At 38.7% G+C, this 19,486-nt stretch overlaps 1 protein-coding gene across 4 annotated transcripts in view; it reads right to left on the bottom strand.

Annotated features, from left to right (window-relative positions):
- The window catches only part of MCM9 (minichromosome maintenance 9 homologous recombination repair factor), a 216,631-nt gene that overhangs the window by 123,554 nt on the left and 73,591 nt on the right, over positions 1-19,486 (bottom strand). For all 4 annotated transcript variants that reach the window (XM_062186673.1, XM_062186672.1, XM_062186671.1 and 1 more), the window contains exon 9: positions 888-1,090. In XM_062186673.1, the coding sequence (XP_062042657.1) occupies positions 888-1,090 (203 nt within the window). The remainder of the gene's footprint in view (positions 1-887; positions 1,091-19,486) is intronic.

A 19,486-nucleotide genomic window follows, 5' to 3' on the forward strand; every position in this document is an offset into this window, starting at 1 on the left:
AAGGAATTTTTAGTTTTGTGGCTACTGAATTATAGCCCTGTTCTCTGTGTAGCATAGAGTTCTAGAATAAGCCTTCTTAGGATCTTTTATTTATTTGAGAGGGAGGAAGAGGGAGAGGGAGAGGGAGAGGGAGAGGGAGAGGGAGAGGGAGAGGGAGAGGGAGAGGGAGAGGGAGAGGGAGAGGGAGAGGCAGATAGGCTAGCTCCTATCTACTTTATTCCCCCAAATGCCTAAAGCAGCTGGGGCAGGGCCAGGGCTGAAGGTGGAAACTAGGAACTTAATCTAAGTCTCCTACGTGGGTGGGAGGGATCCAAACACATAAACTATCCCAGAGTCCACTGGAACAGCAAGCCAGATATCAAAGTGGAGCCAGGATTCAAACCAGTCATTCTGATATAGGATGTGAGAGTCCCAATTGGCATATTAACTAAAATGCCAAATACCTGCCCTGGTGTTAAGAATATCTAAGCTTAATAGAAGTTAAGTTTCCTGTAGGGGTTAAAATTATTCAGAATAATTCTGGTCTGCCCAATAGTAATAAATAGTACTTGAGTAAATCTAATTGAAAGGAAATCCCTTATTTAGAGATTTCTGTCTCACAATTCAGTCTAGGTTTCTTTGTATGCAAGAGGTGAATGGTAATTTTACATCCCAAGTTTTGGCCCTCTCATCACAAAGGATATTGTTTCCCAACTATAATCTCGTTAATGGCAAACAGAAGTCCCTTCTACTCAGTATTCTGGGGCCTGCTCACCAGCTCCTCTCACTGTTTGCTAAATACTTCTCTACTGCCTGTTAGGCAGGGTACCTTGGACATTTATTTCATTTTCTTCACAGGAAATTTTCCTTAATTAATTGGTCAGGTTGAATGATTTGTCTTCACATACCTTTATTTTCTAAGATAAAGGAGGAAATTATATTATCCCAGTCTTCATTCTTAGTATCAAGCAAAACCAGGATCAGGTCAAATCGACTTAATAGAGGGCTGCCAAGGGCGATGTTCACAGACACGGACTCCTGCGGGTCGTACTGGCCTTTAGGGTTGGTTGCTGCCAAGATGGTAGTCCTTGTGTTCAGCTTGCACACGAGGCTACCAAGAGAAAGCACGCAATTCACGGATGTGATACTCAAATAAAAGACATAATTTTATTTCTTAAATAAGAGGGCTGCTCTTGTAGTCTTAAAATCTAGAGAAAATCCTGTGCAAGAAAATATGCAATGACCCAGGTGATGGTTAACAAGGTTAGACAAAGCACACTGAAATTACTATATATTGAGATGTAACTGTTCAAAAATAGTTTTTAATGCCACAACTCTGAACAGACCCTCTGCTAATTGCTAAGAAGTGTACAAAATTAACCAGACATGCATACTGTTGTTAAGCAGCTTGCATCCATTAGCTATGATGTAATTGAAGGCAGCATATGTCAAATTCTGGAAGTATAAAGATCCTAGGAGAAATAAGAATGACTGAATCCATCTATATGGATGGAAAAGATGATCAGAGAAACCTCCTGAATTGGCTTTTGAACTACATCCCTTCAAGATCTCTAAACATTTTTAATGGAAAGACATATATTTGTGGCGGGGGTGAGTATAGACAGGGAAGGATGACTTTAGAGAATGGTGAGTGGTTGAAGCAAAAACGTCAATCACTGCAGGAAGAGAGACAAGGGTTAATGAAATTAGGAAATATAAGGATTTCACATGGAGTTTTAAAATTTTTTTTATTTTTTAGATTTTATTTATTTATTTGAGAGGCAGAATTACAGAGAGAAACAGGGAGAGACAGAGAGAAAGGTTTTCCATCCACTGGTTCATTTCCCAAGTGACTGTAATTGCCAGGGCTGGGTCTATCTGGAGCTTCTTTCGGGTCTCCCACACAGGTGCAGGGGTCCAAACACTTGGGCCACCTTCCATGGCTTTCCCAGGCCATAGCAGAAAATTGGATCAGAAGAGAGGCAGCCTGGACATGAACCAGCACCCATATGGGATGCTGGTGCCCCAGATGGAGGCTTAGCCCACTACACCACAGCACAGGCCCCCACATGGAGTTTCTGACATGCAATGGTCTAGGCTTCATGGGTGGGCTGGGCAGGGAAGGACTGCCTGTGGAAACAGGGTGGGATGCTAGCACAATAGTCAGTAAAGAAGCACAGAAGTCCAAAACAAAGCAGTGGCAGAATAGGCAAGCATGTGAGGGAACTTAGGTACTGACTTTTATTTCTCTTCATTTGGATTTTTCAATTATCCATTTGAAAGGCAGAGACCTGGATAGAAAAAGAGCCACCTTTGCCAGTCCACTCCCCAAATACCGACAACGCCCCCGGTCCCCCAAGTGAGGCCTATGTTGGGAACCCAATCCAGGTCTCCCACGTGGGTGGCAGGAACCAAATCACTTTCAGCCATTACAGCTGCTTCCCAGGGTCTGCAGTAGCAGAGAGCTGAGTCAGGAGCAGAGGCAGGCACTGGACTCAGGTACTACAATGTGGGATGTGGGCATCTTCACTGCTGAGACAGAGCCTGTTCAGGATACTGTTTTTAAATTAACTAATCATGAGCAATTCCTCAAAATAATACTCAGACTCACTGACAATAATAAATGTAAAATTCTTTATTGGAAATTTGTGAGGTCTACATCTGATCTGCATTTTTTGTTACTATGTGATTTCTGCTTCACAGCACTCACAGCCCTGTGACATCAGCAAACCAGTTGATTTTCTTAATCGTCCATGTATTTCCAGTTGGCTCCAGCCAGCAAGCTTCAAAATATGTGTGGCAAATGGCACAAGAAAACACTCATTAATAACAGAAATACAAAGCACCTTTACCAAAAACGAAATCTACTTTTAAAAAGTCAGAAACAGAATAATTCTGAACAGACCATCCATATCTTATGTTTTATTTATTAAAATGGCACTTGTTTAGAACTTGAGTGTGGTTTGCATAAAACACTATAGTAAATGGGTACTATAAATTTTGCAAAAGTACATTTAATTCAAACTGAAGCAATATTATTTATATTTGTTATAAAGAATAAATATTTCTACAATACTAGCAATGAAACAAAATGCAACTGCATATTAGTTAATCACACAAATTTTGTTTTCAATGCTAGGTGAAATTGATTTCACTTCCTCTTGATGATCAACAAATATTTATGGACTGTTTCTGGTGCACAAAAGACTGTAATAAGAATTCAAATAGGCGGGGGCCGGTGCCGTGGCTCATTTGGTTAATCCTCCGCCTGCGGCGCTGGCATCCCATATGGTGCCAGGTTCTAGTCCTGGTTGCTCCTCTTCCAGTCCAGCTCTCTGCTGTGGCCCAGGAGGGCAGTGGAGGATAGCCCAAGTGCTTGGGCCCCTGCACCCACATGGGAGACCAGGAAGAAGCACCTGGTTCCTGGCTTCGGATTGGTGCTATGCCAGCTGTAGCAGCCATTTGGGGGGGGGGGGTGAACCAACGAAAGGAAGACCTTTCTTTCTACCTCTCCCTCTCACTGTCTATAACTCTGTCAAATAAATAAAAAAATAAAAAAGAATTCAAATAGGTACCCAGCCATTCCCTTCCTCCAATTAGTTTATAGTGGGACCACTGGAAGATGAGGAGCCTCATAGTGGATGCAGTGTCAGGAACTACTCTATAGACACCTGGGTACCTCTAAAGGTTACAATCTAAGATTTTCCTTAATGTGAGGAAAAAGATGAACAAGCAAAAACACCAAGAAGTTGGTAAATTATTCCTGAAGTAATTGGGGAGAAATGAGAAGAATAGGCTTAAAGAAGAGGACCAAGGAAGATTTGTGTGTGAATATAAAAGGCTAACATGGGAGACATCACCAGAAATAGGGGCAATGAAAAATAGAGGAGCTGGCAGGAAAGAGGAGATTTTGTGGGAGAAAAAGTCAGGCAGATCCCTATACAAAAGGAGTAAGGGGATAGTGCCAGGAGGAAGACAGTTGTCTCTGGGAATCTGAAAGAGGGAAAGGTGTACTCATCCAGCCTTACAAATTATACTGAAGAATTGCTACAGACAGAAAACAGAGAAAGACAGTCATCATTATGAAAGAATGTGAAGGGAGAGAATTTCCAAGTAAAAGTAAAAAGGAAATCCAAAGCAAATCCAAAGCAAACAATAGGAATATTTACAGAAAAATAGCAGGGCCAAGTCGTTACTTATCAATAGCAACCTTGAATGTAAATGGCCTAAATTCTCCAATTAAAAGACACAGACTGGCTGAATATTTAAAAAATAAGACTAAACTATTTGCTGCCTATAAGATATATATCTCAAAAAGACAAGCAGACTGAAAGTTAAAGGATGGATAGTTCATGCTAACAGAAAGAAAAAGCAAGCAGGTATAGCCATCCTAATGTCAGACAAATTAAACTTTAAATAAAAATTGTTAAAATATAGACAAAAAATGGCATTATGAAATGATTAAGGGATCAATTCAACAAGAAGATGGGATTATAATAAATGTATATGCAGAGGCTGGCACTGTGGTATAGCGGGTAAAGCTGCTACCTGCAGTGCCACATCCCATATGGGCACCAGTTTGCATCCCGGTTGCCCCACTTCTGATTCAGCTCTTTGCTATGGCCTGAGAAAGCAGTAGAAGATGGCCCAAGTCCTTGGAACCCTCCACCCACGTGAGAGACCTGCAAGAAGCTCCTGGCTCCTGGCTCCAGATTGGTGCAGCTCCAGCCATTGTGGCCAATTGGGGAGTGAACCAGAAGATGGAAGACCTCTCTCTCTGCCTCTCCTTCTCTCTCTTTGTAATTCTGCCTTTCAAATAAATAAATAAATCTTTAAAATTTATATGCATCTAATCCCAGGGCATCTGGCTATTTAAAATAAATGTTAATGGATCTAAAGGGAGACACAGACTCTAATACAATAAACAGGGGATTTTAACACCACACTTTCATCAATGGAATGATCAACTAGATAGAAAATCAACAAAGAAACAAAAGAGCTAAACTATACATTAGGTAAAATGGACCTAACTGATATTTACAGAACCTTTCAACCCACAGTTGAATAATTATATTCTTTTCATCAGTGCATGGAGCATTCTCTAGGATAGACCATATGCTAGGCCATAAAGCAAGTCTCAGCAAATTCAAAAGTACTGAAATTATATAGAATGCAATTTTTCTGACTTACAATGAGACGAAGCTGGAAATAAACAACTTAAGAATCTCTAGAAGAAATGCAAACACATGAAGACTGAACAACATGAACAGTGGGTCACAGGAGAAATGAAAAAGGAAATCAGAAAATTCCTGGATATGACAATACAACATATCAAAACTTAGGGGATACAGCAAAAGAAGTTACAGAAGGAATTTTATAGCAGTTGGTGCCTACATCAAGAAATTGGAAAGGCATCAAATTAATGAACTTTCAATGCAACTCAATGACGTAGAAAAACAACAGCAAACCAAACCCAACTTTAGTGGGAGGAAAAAAATAATTAAAATTAGAGAATAAACAAAATTGAAACAAAAAATAATATAAAAGATCAGTGAAGTGAAGAACTGGCTTTTTGAAAAAATAAACAAAATTGACACACCACTGGCCCAACCAACCAAAAAATGAATGAATGAATGAATGAATAAATGAATGAATGAATGAATGAATAAATAAATAAATAAAGGTAGAAGACTCAAATCAATAAAATCAGAGATGAAAATGGAGATGTTACAATGGACACCACAGAAATGAAAAGAATCATCAGAAATTACTACAAACAGCTCTATGCCTACAAATTGAAAAATCTAGAAGAAATGGATAGTTTCCCAGTCACATACAATCTACCAAAATTGAGTCAGGAAGACACAGAAAACCTAAACAGACCCATAATCAAGATGGAAATTGAATCAGTAATAATGACCCTCCCAACAAAGAAAAGCCCACAACCAGATGGCTTCACTGCTGAATTCTGCCAGACTTTTAAAGAAGAACTAATTCCAATTCTTCTCAAGTTATTCAAAACAACTGAAAGGGAAGGAATGCTCCCAAACTCCTTCCACGAAGCCAGCATCACCTTAATTCCAAAACCAGAAAAAGATGCAATAAAGAGAATGACAGACCAATATCACTGATGAACATAGAGGCAAAAATCCTCAACATAATACCAGCTAATCAAATCCAAAAACACATGAGAAAGATCTTTCATCAGGAACAAGTGGGACTTATCCCTGGTATGCAGGGATAGTTCAACATACCAAAATCACTAAATGTGATAACATCACATTAGCAAATTAAAGAAAAAAAACCATATGATTATCTCAATAGATGCAGAGAAAGCATTTGATAAAACACAACATGCTTTCATGATAAAAACCTTAAGCAAATTGGGTATAGAAGGAACATTCCTCCACACAATCAAGGCAATTTATGACAAACTCACAGCTGACATAATATTGAATAGGGAAAAGATGGAAGCATTTCTAAGATCCAGAAACAGACTAGGATGCCCATGCCCACCACTGCTCTTCAATATAGTCCTGGAAGTTTTAGCCAGAGTCATTAGATGAGAAAAACAAATCAAAGGGATACAAATTGGAAAGGAGGAAGTCAAATTATCCTGTTTGCAGATGACATGATTCTACATATACAGGGGAACCAAAAGACTCCACTAAAAGATATAAGAACTCCTGAAAGCATTTGGTAAAGTTGCAAGATATAAAATAAAATTAATGCACAAAAATCAATAGTTTTTTATACATTGACAATGTTATGGCTGCCAAAGAACTTCTAAGACCAGCTCATTCACAATAGCTACAAAAAATTTAAATACCCTGGGATAAATTTAATCAGAGAGGTGAAAGATTTCTATGATAAAAATTACAAAAGATTAAAGAAATAGAATAAGACACAAAGAAGAATGGAAGAATCTTCCATGTGCATGGGTTGGAAGATTTAATATTAAACTGTCTATACTACCAAAAGCAATTTACAGATTCAATGCAATCACAATCACAATACCAACAACATTCTTCTCAGAACTAGAAAAATGCTGCTAAAATTCATATGGAAAACACAAGAGACCCTGAATAGCTAAAACAATTTATATTAGAAAACAAGGCTGGAGGTATCACAATACCAAATTTTAAGACATACTACAAGCAGTTATAATCAAACAGCCTCATACTCGTGCAAAAATAGACATGTAGACCAATGAAACAGAATAGAAACTCCAGACATCAATCCATGCATCTACAACCAACTAATCTTTGACAAAGAAGCTAAAATCAATCCCTGGAGAAATCCTGCCTCAAAATCAACCCTTGGGACATTCGGATCTGGCTAAAAGGTCCATGAGAGTCTCACAGGCATGGAAAACCATGACATGGTGGCAAAAAACAATCTAAATGAAAGATCCTGGTGAACAAGACCCCAGCAGAAGGAACAGGCCATCAAGGAGAGAGGCGCCTTTCTCTGAAGGGAGGAAGGAACCTCCGCTGTGATACGGTCTTGACTAAACAAGTTCAGAGTCGGTGAACTCGAGGGACTTCCATAGCCTAGATAGCTCATAGCAAGAGTCTTGGGTGATTGCTGACATCATAAATAAGAGTGCCAATTGTTAAATCAACAACGGGAGTCACTGGGTACATGCTCCCCACATAGGATCTCTGTCCTTAATGTGTTTTACTATGAAACTTAAAAACACTACTAGTCGAACAGTACTCTATACCTTGGGCGGTTGTGGGAGTGCAGCCTGTTGAAATCCTTGCTTAGTATATACTAAGTTGATCTTCAGTATATGAAGGTAATTGAAAATGAAACTCGATAAGGGGCAGGATGGGAGAGGGACAGGGAGAGGGGAGGGCCACGGGAGGGAGGGAGGTTGGTGGGGTAAGCCACAACAACACAAAAGTTGCACTTTGTAAATTCACATTTATGAAATATAAATAAATAAACAAATAAATAAATAAATAAATAAAATGGAAAAAAAAAGAAAAAAAAATCCCGGGAGATTGGACAGTCTCTTCAACAAATGATGCTGAGAAAACTGAATTTCTGTGAGCAGAAATATGAAGCACGATCCCTCCCTTACATTATAAGAATCATCTCAAAATAAAACATGAATCTAAATCCATGACCTGATACTATCAAAATACTAGAAAAAAGCAAACTGGAAGTAGAGATATTAACTTCCCCAATGTTGCACTGATAGCACTACAGCAAAGGTTCAAACCTGGATGTGCTAAGCTCTTACTTCCAAACTGCCTCCATTGTGGGTTATAACATTTTAGATGTACAACCCCTACTGTCTTAAAAGATTCTGTGGATGGTTTGGGTATCTAACTACTTAATCTACCTAATTAAATGATACAAAAAGAAATCTGTATAAAGCTTAGGTATTCTAAAATCCAGAGTATACTGACAGGCTCAATGGTCATCACATAATAATGGTATGGGGGAAACACAGTTTGGTGGGGGCTCAGAAAAATTCAATGTTTGGGGTAAAAACTGCATGGCATTGAGTTCACTGTCTAAATTATTTTAGCTGTTCAGTTTAGAATCATACTGTTGTGCAACCAGTCCCTAGGACTCTTTTCAACTTATAAAGTGAAACTCTATACCCATCAAAAAACTCTAGGTTTGTCAAAAACTCCTTTTCCCTTAATTCACATTTAAACTTTCCTACAAATATAGCAGTAATTTTTCTAAACATTGAAAAGTTAAGTAACAGGTGATTTTATCAGTATAGGCATTCCAGAAAGTGTCCTGTTTTTGTGATAGTCTCCCACTACTTCCAAATACACTTTGTGGGATGATGCCTATCTTGACTTCTGGCTTTAATCACTAACCCAGATGCTTATACTTCTGAATTCAGTACCAGCCTGAGTTGACAGATGCTATATATTCACAAAATCTTGCCTTTTTCCTCGTTGAAACACAGCAAGATTATATTTCCCACCATCCCTTTATAGCGAAGTAGAGCTATAATTTAAGTCTGGACAATGGGATGAGGGTAGAAGAACATATACAACTTCTGGATTCCACCCCTAAAAACTTCCTGTGAAATTCTCTGTTGTATTATTAATTTGCCAATGGAGCACAAAGAGCAGACTCTGGAGTCTGAAAGATCCATGAAAGAGGAGCCTGGGCCCTAAGTGATGGTATAGAACAGAGCACTCTACCCTCATTCCACATCAGACTGACAGGAGCAAGAAAAACTTTCAGGTTCAAATTATTGCAGGAAATAGATGAGCCTAGGCAAGAATGACCAGTTTTCTGTGTGTGTGTGTGTGGTGGTGGTGGTTGGGGGGGGGGGTTCAAGTGATCAAGCCCTATTTTTTTTAAATTGTTTTTATTTACTTATTTGAGAAGAAGAATTATGGGGTATAGGGAGAGAGAAGAGGGGGAGAGAGACAGACAGCTATCTTCCATCCACTGATTCACTCCCCAAATGGCCACATCATTTCGAGCTGGGCCAGGCAGAAGCCAGAAGCCTGGAACTCATCTGGGTCTCCCACATGAGTGGCAGAGGCTCAAGTACTTGGGCCATCTTCCATTGCTTTCCCAGGAGCATTAGAAGAGAGCTGGATTGCAAGTGGAGACAACAATGACTTGAACTGGTGCTCATATGGGATGCTGGCATCACAGGAGGCAGATTAACCCGCTAAGCCACAACATAGTTCCCACAGGGCTGACAAATTTTCAAAGAGAAACAAAAGACAATAAAGACAGCTCAGAAATTTGAGGATTTGAAGCACTGGAAAAAGAACTGCTTCTAAATTCCACCTAGTAAAAAGCAAGACTGAAAAAGAATTTGAACACAAAGGTCCAATAAATGTTCTCAGTTGTATAAAATGATTTAAGACTAGTTTGCAAGGCCTTGTGGTAGCCGGGCTGAGTAATAAGGCCACACCCATGTCCTTATCAACACCCTATACAACAGAGAGAGGTGGAAGCAACCTAGGTGAAAAAATGGATAAAGAAAATGTGTTCTATATGTACAATGAAAATTATTCAGCCTTCAAAAGAAAGGAAATCCTACAACACAGATAAAAGAGCTCCTCCAGGACATGCATATTAAGTGAAAAAGGGCAGTCACAAAAAAAGAAACATTGTATGATTTCACTTACATGAAATATCCAGAGTATTCAAATTAATAGAAACAGGAAGTAAAATGGTAGTTGCCAGAGGTTGGGAGGAGGGGGAAGTGTGGAGTTTTTTGATGGGTGCAGTTTCACGTTTCAAGTAGAAAAGAGTTCCGGGGACTGGTTGCACAACAGTATGATTCTAAACTGTACAGCTAAAATAATTTAGACGGTAAACTTAATGCCATGCAATTTGTATCCCAGACATACAATTTTTCTGTGCCCCCAACAAACTATGTTTCCTCAAACATCAAATGCAGTGAGACTGGGGGGTGATTAGGTTTAGATCAGGTTAAATGGGATTAGTGTCACACATACACCTAAGTGAGAATTAACTTCTGCCTGAGTTAAGCCACTGTTTGCCATAGAAGTTAGCTTACCCCAACTGGTACATAGTAAAGTCACTCCAGCAAACACCAGACCTTTTGGCTCTCCACAATGTTTGAGTGATCACCTTGTCAAAGTAATCAGGCTAGAAAACAGCCAGTGATATAGTATTCACATAGCAGTTTCCAAATTCTTTTTTTTTTTTTCTTAAGACTTCTTTATTTTATTTGAAAAGTATACAGAGAGAAAGAAAGACCAAAAGAGATCTTCCATCTACTGTTTCCTCCCCAGATGGTCCTAATGGCCAGGGCTGCACAGGCAAACCTAAGAGCCTGGAACTCCATCCGGGTCTCTCACATGAGTGGCAGGGGCCCCAAGTATTTGGGCCATTGTCTGCTGCTTTCCTAGGCACATTAACAGCAAACTGGATTGGAAGTGAAGCAGCCAGGACTTGAGCTACAGTCCAATATGGAATGTCAGCATGAAAAGTGTTGGCCTCACTCGCTGTACCACAATACCAGCCCCCTGACTTTTCTATATTTACAGATCCTCAGCTTAAAACAACTATTTAGCATACAAAAAAGGGAGCAAAATAATACTCTACAAAACTATAAATAATCAAACATGTTAATGGTATTCTCACAATCCTTTATCCTCCCCATTTTTTTTTTCAAAGATTTACTTATTTGAAATGCTGAGTGAGTGGGAGAGAGAGAGAGAGAGAGAGAGAGAGAGAGAATCTTTCATCCACTGGTTCACTCTCCAAATGGTTGCAACAGCCAGTCAGACCAAAGCTAGGAGTTTCTTTGGGTCACCCACGTGGGTACAGGGGTCCAAGTACTTGGTACATAGTTTGCTGCTTTCCCAGGCCACTAGCAGGGAGCTTAATCAGAAGCAGCACAGCCAGGACTTGAATCAGTGCCCATATGGGATACAGGCACCACAGGTGGAGGTCTAACCTATTACATCACAGTGCCAGCTCCCCCAATCATATTCTTTACAGAATTAGAAAAAGCAATCCTAAAATTCATAAGGAATCACAAAAGACCCAGAATAGCGAAATCCATCCTGAACAACAACAAAAAATCAAGCTGGAAGTATCACAATACTTGACATCAAAACATACTATAAAGCTATGGTAATTAAAACAGAATGATGTTGGCGTAAAAACAGATACATTTATCAGTGGAACAGAACAGAAAGCCCAGAAACTAATGCACATACATATAACAAACTGATTTTTCACAAAAGTGCTCATACATACAGTGTAGTAAGGATAATCTCTAAAAATCAAATGGTGCCAGCAAAACTGTATGTGTGTGTGTTTAGAAGAATGAAATTAGATCCATACTGCTCACCATATACAAAAATCAATTCCAGATGGATCAAAGACCTGAGGCCATAAAGTTTCTGGTAAAAAGTAGGAAAAACACCCCAAGACACTGATATAGGTGACAACTTCTTGGACAAGACCCTAAGAGCAAGGGCAACAAAAGCAAAACTAAACAAATGGGACTATATCAAACTCAGAAACTTTTGCACATCAAAGGAAATGATCGACAAAGTGAAGAGACATCCAACAGAATGGGAAAAAATATTTGTAAACCACTTACCTGACAAAAGATTAATATCCCAAATATATCAGCAACTTAAAATAACTCAACAACAAAAAAACCTACCAATCCAGCTAAAAACTGGGCAATTATACAACTTCAATAGACAATTCTCTAAAAAAGAAATATAAATGGCCAACAAATATATGAAAAACTGCTCAACATTACTGGCTATAAATTGCAAATCAAAACCACAATGAGTTATCATCTCACCCCTGTCAGAATGGCTAAAATCCAAAACACAGAGAGTGACAATTGCTGAAGACGATGTAGACAAAAGGGAACACTTCCACGCTGTTGGTGGGAATGTAAATTAATGCAGAAAATGTGGAAAACAGTGTAGAGATTTCTTAAAAGACTAGAAGTAGACTTGCCATATGATACAGCAGTCCTATTGGGTATATACCTAAAAGACTTGAACACAACATATCAAAGAGATTCCTGCATCACCATTTTTATAGCAGCACTCTTTACAATGGTCAAAATTTAGAATCAATCAAAGTGTCCATCATCAGATGAGTGGATAAAGAAAATGTGGTATAGATATACAATGAAATATTATTCAGCCATTAAAAAAATGAAATTCTGGCCAGTGCCGTGGCTTAACAGGCTAATCCTCTGCCTTGCAGCGCCGGCACACCGGGTTCTAGTCCCGGTTGGGGCGCCGGATTCTATCCTGGTTGCCCCCCTTCCAGGCCAGCTCTCTGCTATGGCCCGGGAAGGCAGTGGAGGATGGACCAAGTCCTTGGGCCTTGCACCCGCATGGGAGACCAGGAGAAGCATCTGGCTCCTGGCTTCGGATCAGTGACATGCGCCGGCCGCAGTGGCCATTGGAGAGTGAACCAACGGCAAAAAGGAAGACCTTTCTCTCTGTCTCTCTCTCTCACTATCCACTCTGCCTGTCAAAAAATAAAAATAAAAAAGAATTAAAAAAAAATGAAATTCTACTAATTGTAGGAAAATGTACACAAATGGAGGATATCATATTGAGTGAAATGAGCTGGATGCAGAAGGACAACTACTGCATGTTATCCCTTATATGTGGGAGCTAAAATTTAAAAAGAAAAAAAGAAATATCTGTGTGTATCAGTATTGCTGCAAACAGAGCTTTTGCAAAGTTTTGCTTTATATCTTTGTCAAACCAATGGTTAAGAATGTTGTACTACTGGGGCCAGTGCTGTGGCATAGCGGACAGGGTTGCCACCTGTAGGGCTGGCATCCCACATGGACGCTGGTTCGAGTCCCAGCTGCTGCACTTCCAATCCAGCTCTTTGCTATGGCCTGGGAAAGCAGCAGAAGATGGCTCAAGTCCTTGGGTCCCTGCACCTACGTGGGAGACCTGGAAGAATCTCCTGGCTCCTGGCTTCAGATTTGCACAGCTCCGGCCATGCGGCCAGTTGGAGAGCAAACCAGCGGATGGAAGACCTCTCACTTTTTCTCCCTCTGCCTCTCCTTCTCTCTCTTTGTAATTCTGCCTTTCAAATAAATAATCTTAAAAAAAAAAAAAAGAATGCTGTACTACTATAGTTTTAATTATCTGCGTACTTTGTAGTACTGTATAGTACTTTAAAATGTACTATAGATGGGTGAAATGGTCAATTTTCCATTCAATTATTTATAGCCACTGTCTATATTCCCACTAAACTAGTGTCTTTTTACTTTTTATTTGTTAAACTTCTTATTCGGTGAAGTGTTAAGTCTTTTTATTGTATGTATTTTTAAAATATGTTATCTCAAAAAAAAAAAAAAGGGAGAAGCAAAGGGTGGAAAGGAGTGAACAGGAGGAAGGGAGGAAAAGAATATCATTATGTTTTTAAAGTGATTCTAAAAAGCACACTGAATCTGTTAAAAGCCAATTAGAATTAAAATTTAAAAAACAGAGTCTGTAAGCAGGCACAATTTTCATCTATTGACATGACTACAGGGTAGCGCTGAGCCAGGAAGCTGACCTATCTGAATTCTGAGTTGAGAACATCCCTGTAAGAAGAGTATTATTATTTGCATTTTATAGATGAGTTAACTGATGATTACAGATGGTTGTAATCTCCCACAAGGTCAGAAAAGCAGTAATGGAAGCTAGAATTGACTCCAGGTCTCTGATCCCAAAGCTTATACTGTTCCTATCATAACTGCAATGACTGCTCAACAAAAAAGTTTTACTTCAAATGGAGCGATATTCACTGCCATTGTTATCACTGGAAATTTGTTGTTAGTGATGACAATGATTCTAAGTTTCAAATAATTTTACTGAGAATTCACAAAAAAAATAATTGCAGAGGGAATATGTTTGCTATCTGAAAAGCACCTGCTCTTCTGAGCATTCTTTTTTCAAGCCACATTCTCTGTAAGGAAAACATGGAACTTAATATCCAAAAGAGAAGAAATTCAAATTCCGGTTGAATGACTGCTACTGTTTCTAAGGGAAATTTAGATTTTCAATCATAGTGAGAAATAGTAAATCAAGTCAAAATTTTCAGGCAGACAAGTGTTAGAAACGTTATGTTCAGAAATCAAAGCAGCTAACATCAGACATTTGTCAACACACCATGGTCTAGTCATCCCTAGAAATAGGTCAGAAATAGTTCAGTAAGTTCAGAGGGGCTCACAGTAATGCAACTTGTCTTATTATAACATAATTAAAAATGTCTCCACTCCATGGATCAAGATGGAGAAATAAAACATAAACCACTGATGAGCATTACCTAATTCTACAGTTATGCAATATGTAGGAATTCAGTGTCTTTTAAGTTACATGGCAGTAATAAATAGTATAAATGCCTTTATGAATCCAGAAATAGTTATGTAGGGAGAAACAAAACAGAATACTATCAATATCTATGCTAACAGGCAATGAAGAAGACATGGTTTGAGTATAATAACTACAGAAGAACAATATCCTTTAATTCCTTAAGTTAACTAATCATAGTACTCTTTAAATGAAATGTATATGCTAATATGCTTCAAAATTTAAATATTCTTACATAAATGTAAAGAAATTAGAAGGCTAAAATAGCAGTTGCAATCCATCTAACAGTTCAGAAAGGTATTAAACTCTGGATAGTAGCCAAGACAGAAGCATTTAAAGAATTTCATGGGGCTGGCATCCTGACACAGCTGGTAAGCCTCCCTTCACAACTGCATGTCAAAAATCCAAGTAGGGGCCAGTGCTATGGCGTAGTGGGCTAAGACTCCATCTGCATCCCATGTTGGTACTGGTTCGTATCCCGGACGCCCCTTCCAATCCAGCTCCCTGCTAATGGCCTGGGGAAAGTAGAGGAGGATAGCTCAAGTGTTAGGTCGGCTGTACCCATATGGGAGACTTCAAAGAAAAAACTAAGGAGAGAGATCCATGGTTGCCAGATATATTAGTCAGCTTTTTGTACCTAGAGTGAAATATTTGACACAGCTTAACTTTATAATATAAAGAAGTTTATTTAACTCAGTTTTGGAAGTTCAGAGTCCAAGTTTGAGTGACCCCATTGGTTTGGCCTCTGATGGTGGGCAGCAGATGGCAACCCATCATGGCAGGAGTGGAAGAACAAGTATTCACATCTCAAACAGGAAGCAGAGAGACCTTGATGGGGCCAGGCTAACTGCTTTTCTTTTCTACAATTCCACATACAAAGAATCATAAACAAAGTGGCCTTTTGTGCTGCTTATCTTTGACTTCAAGCAATACTTTTGAGCTTCTTCCAGGTCTCCCATGTGGGTGGCAAGGACCCAAGCACTTGAACCATCTTCGGCTGGTTTTCCCAGGCCTATAGCAGGAAGCTGGATGGGAAGTGGAGCAGCTGGGATAAGAACTAGCACCCATATGTGATGCAAGCATTGACAAGTGGCAGCTTTACTTGCTAGGCCAGCTCTCAAACAATACTTGTAAGATTCATCCATGTTGCTGCACATAACAATACTCTGTTTCTTTATATTGTTAGTAGTATTCTATTGTATGGACCTATCAAAATTTATCCATTTATCAGTTGATAGACTCCTGTGTTGTTTTCAATTTGGGGTGACTATAAATAAAGCTGTTATAAACCATTTGTGTATAGGTTCTTCTTTGCACAATTTTTTTTTTAATGACTATCCTTTCTCTTTGGCATTTTTCTTGAAAATCAACTGTCTATCCTTATGGCAATGTTACACAGCCTTGATTATTGAAGCTTTATAGTAAACCTTTTAAAAAATTTATTTTTATTTATTTGAAAGACACAGTTACAGAGAGAGGCAGAAATACAGAGAGAGGGAGAGAAAGGTCTTCCATTTGCTGGTTCACTCCTCAATTGGCCACAACGGCTGGAGTTGCACCAATCTGAAACCAGGAGCCAGGAGCTTTCTCCAGGTTTCCCACATAGGTGCAAGGGCCCAAGGACTTAGGCCAACTTCCACTGCTTTCCCAGGCCACAGCAGAGAGCTGGGTTGGAAGTGGGGCAGCCGGGACTCGAACTGATGCCCATACAGGATGCTGGCACCGCAGGCCGGGGCTTTACCCTACTGTGCTACAGTGCCGGCCCCAGTAAATCTTGAAATAAAGTAAGTTACCCCAATTTTTTCTTTTTCAAGTCATTTTGGCTATCCTGTGGCTTTCCACATACAACCTAAAATTACTTTGTCAGTTTCTGCAATAAATAAATAAATAAAGCCTGTTTGGATTTTGACTGTACTGTATTGATTCTATGGATTATGATGGTGCTCAGAAAACAATACCCCAAAGTATAGGTACTTTGCCATGTTGAACACTTTTGAATAAAGGGAAATTGGAAGGCTGCAGAAGCTGCATCAGAAGCAAGGACCTTCTAACCTTGCTTCTTGACCTCTAGTACAGTGGGGGGGGGGGCACTCTTTCTGAAATTCTCTAATATGACTAAAAAATTTCTTCCAAAAGAAATGCAATTATCTTCTCTTCAATAACCAGTAAGTCAAACAATAAGGAAATATTAACCACCAGAGAAGAGAATGTACTAAAAGTCACTGCTGTGTCTAGACATCTCATCTATTCCTCCAAGAGCAGCGCAGAGAGATGACCTGGGACAATTCATCTGCATACCACACCATCAGTGTTCACAGTGAAGTTCCACCCTTCACTCACTACCACCTCCCCCAGAACTGAGAACTTTGTTTCAGGCCATTGTCTGTCCTTGGATCCAGTCATCTCCTCTAAAAGCCATTTATCACCCTTCTAAATTGCCTACATGGCCATTTTTTCCCTCTCCCCTATGAAGATGGGTATTAGATTATTGTGCAGCCTTCTATGATGCCTTGTGAATGCCAATCAATTTGTATGGATTTTTTTGCTATTAGTCTACCAATACCTGTTAAAATTAGCAGATCTTCAGAGAATGGACAGGAAATATCCATTTGTCCCTACAATTATTTTGGGGGAGATTCTACATCTTAAAAATGTTAAGTCTTCCAACCAACAAAAACTATATATATAATCTCCATTTATTTAGTTCCAATTTAATTTTTTCATCAACACATTATAGCTTGTAGTATAGAAATCTAGAACATATTTTGCTAGACCCCTAAATGCTTCCTATTTGAAAACGCCATTATAAAGGTATATTTTTATTTCAATTTCCAATTAAGCACGCAGAAATAAAATTAATTTTCAAAGACCCTATAAGATTCACTTATTCTAGTAAGTTTTTCTTGATTCTTTGGAATTTTCTAAGTAGACATTCATATTATATAAAATAGATAGTTTTAACTTTTCCCTTTCTGAGCCAAAGGTTTTTATTTCCAGTATTGACCAGAAATTGTAAGGGTGGTCATCCTTGACCTGTACCTATCTTAAATGGAAAATATTCAGTTTTTCATTATTAAGTATGAGATGCTTTTTGTAGGTTTTTCATAGATACTATATAAACAGGAAGAGGAAATTCTCCTCTAAGTTGCTGAGAATTTTAACCATAAGTGGGTATTTAATTTTGTCAAATACATTTCCACATATATTGGGATAATTTTATTTGGCTAATATTGTAAATGCCATTGAGTGTTTTTTCACATATTACACCAATCTTGAATTCTTAGGATAATAAAGTATTATATTTAAATTACTAAAGTATTGCTAAAAAATTTTATGTCTATGTTCAAGGGGAAAGTTTTAATTTTCTGTAATTTCTTGGCAAGGTTTTAGTGTTTTCATAATATATTTTTTTTCTCAATTGTACTTTTAACTTACCTATATGCCTGAATCTGAGGTCATTTTCTAATCCACTGTGACAAATCTGTGACTTTTCATTATTCATATAATTTATTATTAATATGATTATGGACATAGTTGATTTTAAATATATTATCTTGCTAAAACTATGTTTTATTTGTTCTATTTATTCTTTGTTTCCTTTTTCTCTTTCTGCTTTCTTTTGGATTATTTTATGATTCAATTTATACCTCTTATTTTGTAGCAGTTGTTCTACAGGTCACATCTTTAAGTTACTATACCCTAATGTCAAATAATATACTACTTCATGTACAGTGTAATAGCATACAACAGTAAATTTTATGTCTTCTATTCTTTAGGCTGTTATTATCATGGATTTTATTTCTGCATTTTATATATATAAACACACACATACACATACCTATCTCCTACAATATATTTTTGTTATTTGTTTTAGATGGTCAATTACCTTTTTTTTTTTAAAGATTTATTTTATTTTTATTTGAAAGAGTTACAGAGAGAGGTCTTCCATCCATCTGCTGGTTCACTCCTCAGATGGCTGCAATGGCCAGATGTGAAGGCAGGATCCAGAAGTTTCTTCTGGGTCTCCCACACAGGTGCAGGGGCCCAAGGACTTGGGCCATCTGCTGCTGCTTTCCCAGGCCATAGCAGAGAGCTGGATTGGAAGAGGAGCAGCCGGGACTAGAACTGGTGCCCATACGGGATGCTGGCACTGCAGGCCAGGGCCACAGCGCCAGCCTCGGTCAATTACCTTTTAAAGTGATTAAGAATAAGTTTTTATTCTTTTCTGTTTTGCCTTTTTCAAGAACAATCAGTTTTATTTACCCTTATAGTCTATCATTACCAATGTTCTTCATGTCTTTGTGTGTAGAACCAGGTTCTCATTAGCAATTATATTCTTAATGACTGATAGAGAAAATCAGAGAGAGACCTTCCACCTACTACTTAACTCCCCAAATCCCCAAAACAATCAGGGCTGGGCCAAAGCTAGGAGCCAAGAACTCAATCTGGGTCTCCTACATGGATGTCAGGGATTCAATTCATCGTCTGCAGCCTCTCAGGATGCCAGTAGTCACAAGCAGAGGAGCTTGGGACTTGAATTAGGCAGTCCAATGTGAATGTCCCAGGCAGTGAGTTATCTGCTGTGCCAAAAGTCCAAGCCGAAAATTTTTAGTTGTTTGTCTAAAAACAAGTACTTTGTTTTCAGTTTGTGAAAAATATCTCCTAGGTTAACAACTTTT

This window comes from Lepus europaeus, chromosome 3 (assembly GCF_033115175.1).
Source record: "Lepus europaeus isolate LE1 chromosome 3, mLepTim1.pri, whole genome shotgun sequence".
NCBI classification, from domain to species: domain Eukaryota; kingdom Metazoa; phylum Chordata; class Mammalia; order Lagomorpha; family Leporidae; genus Lepus; species Lepus europaeus.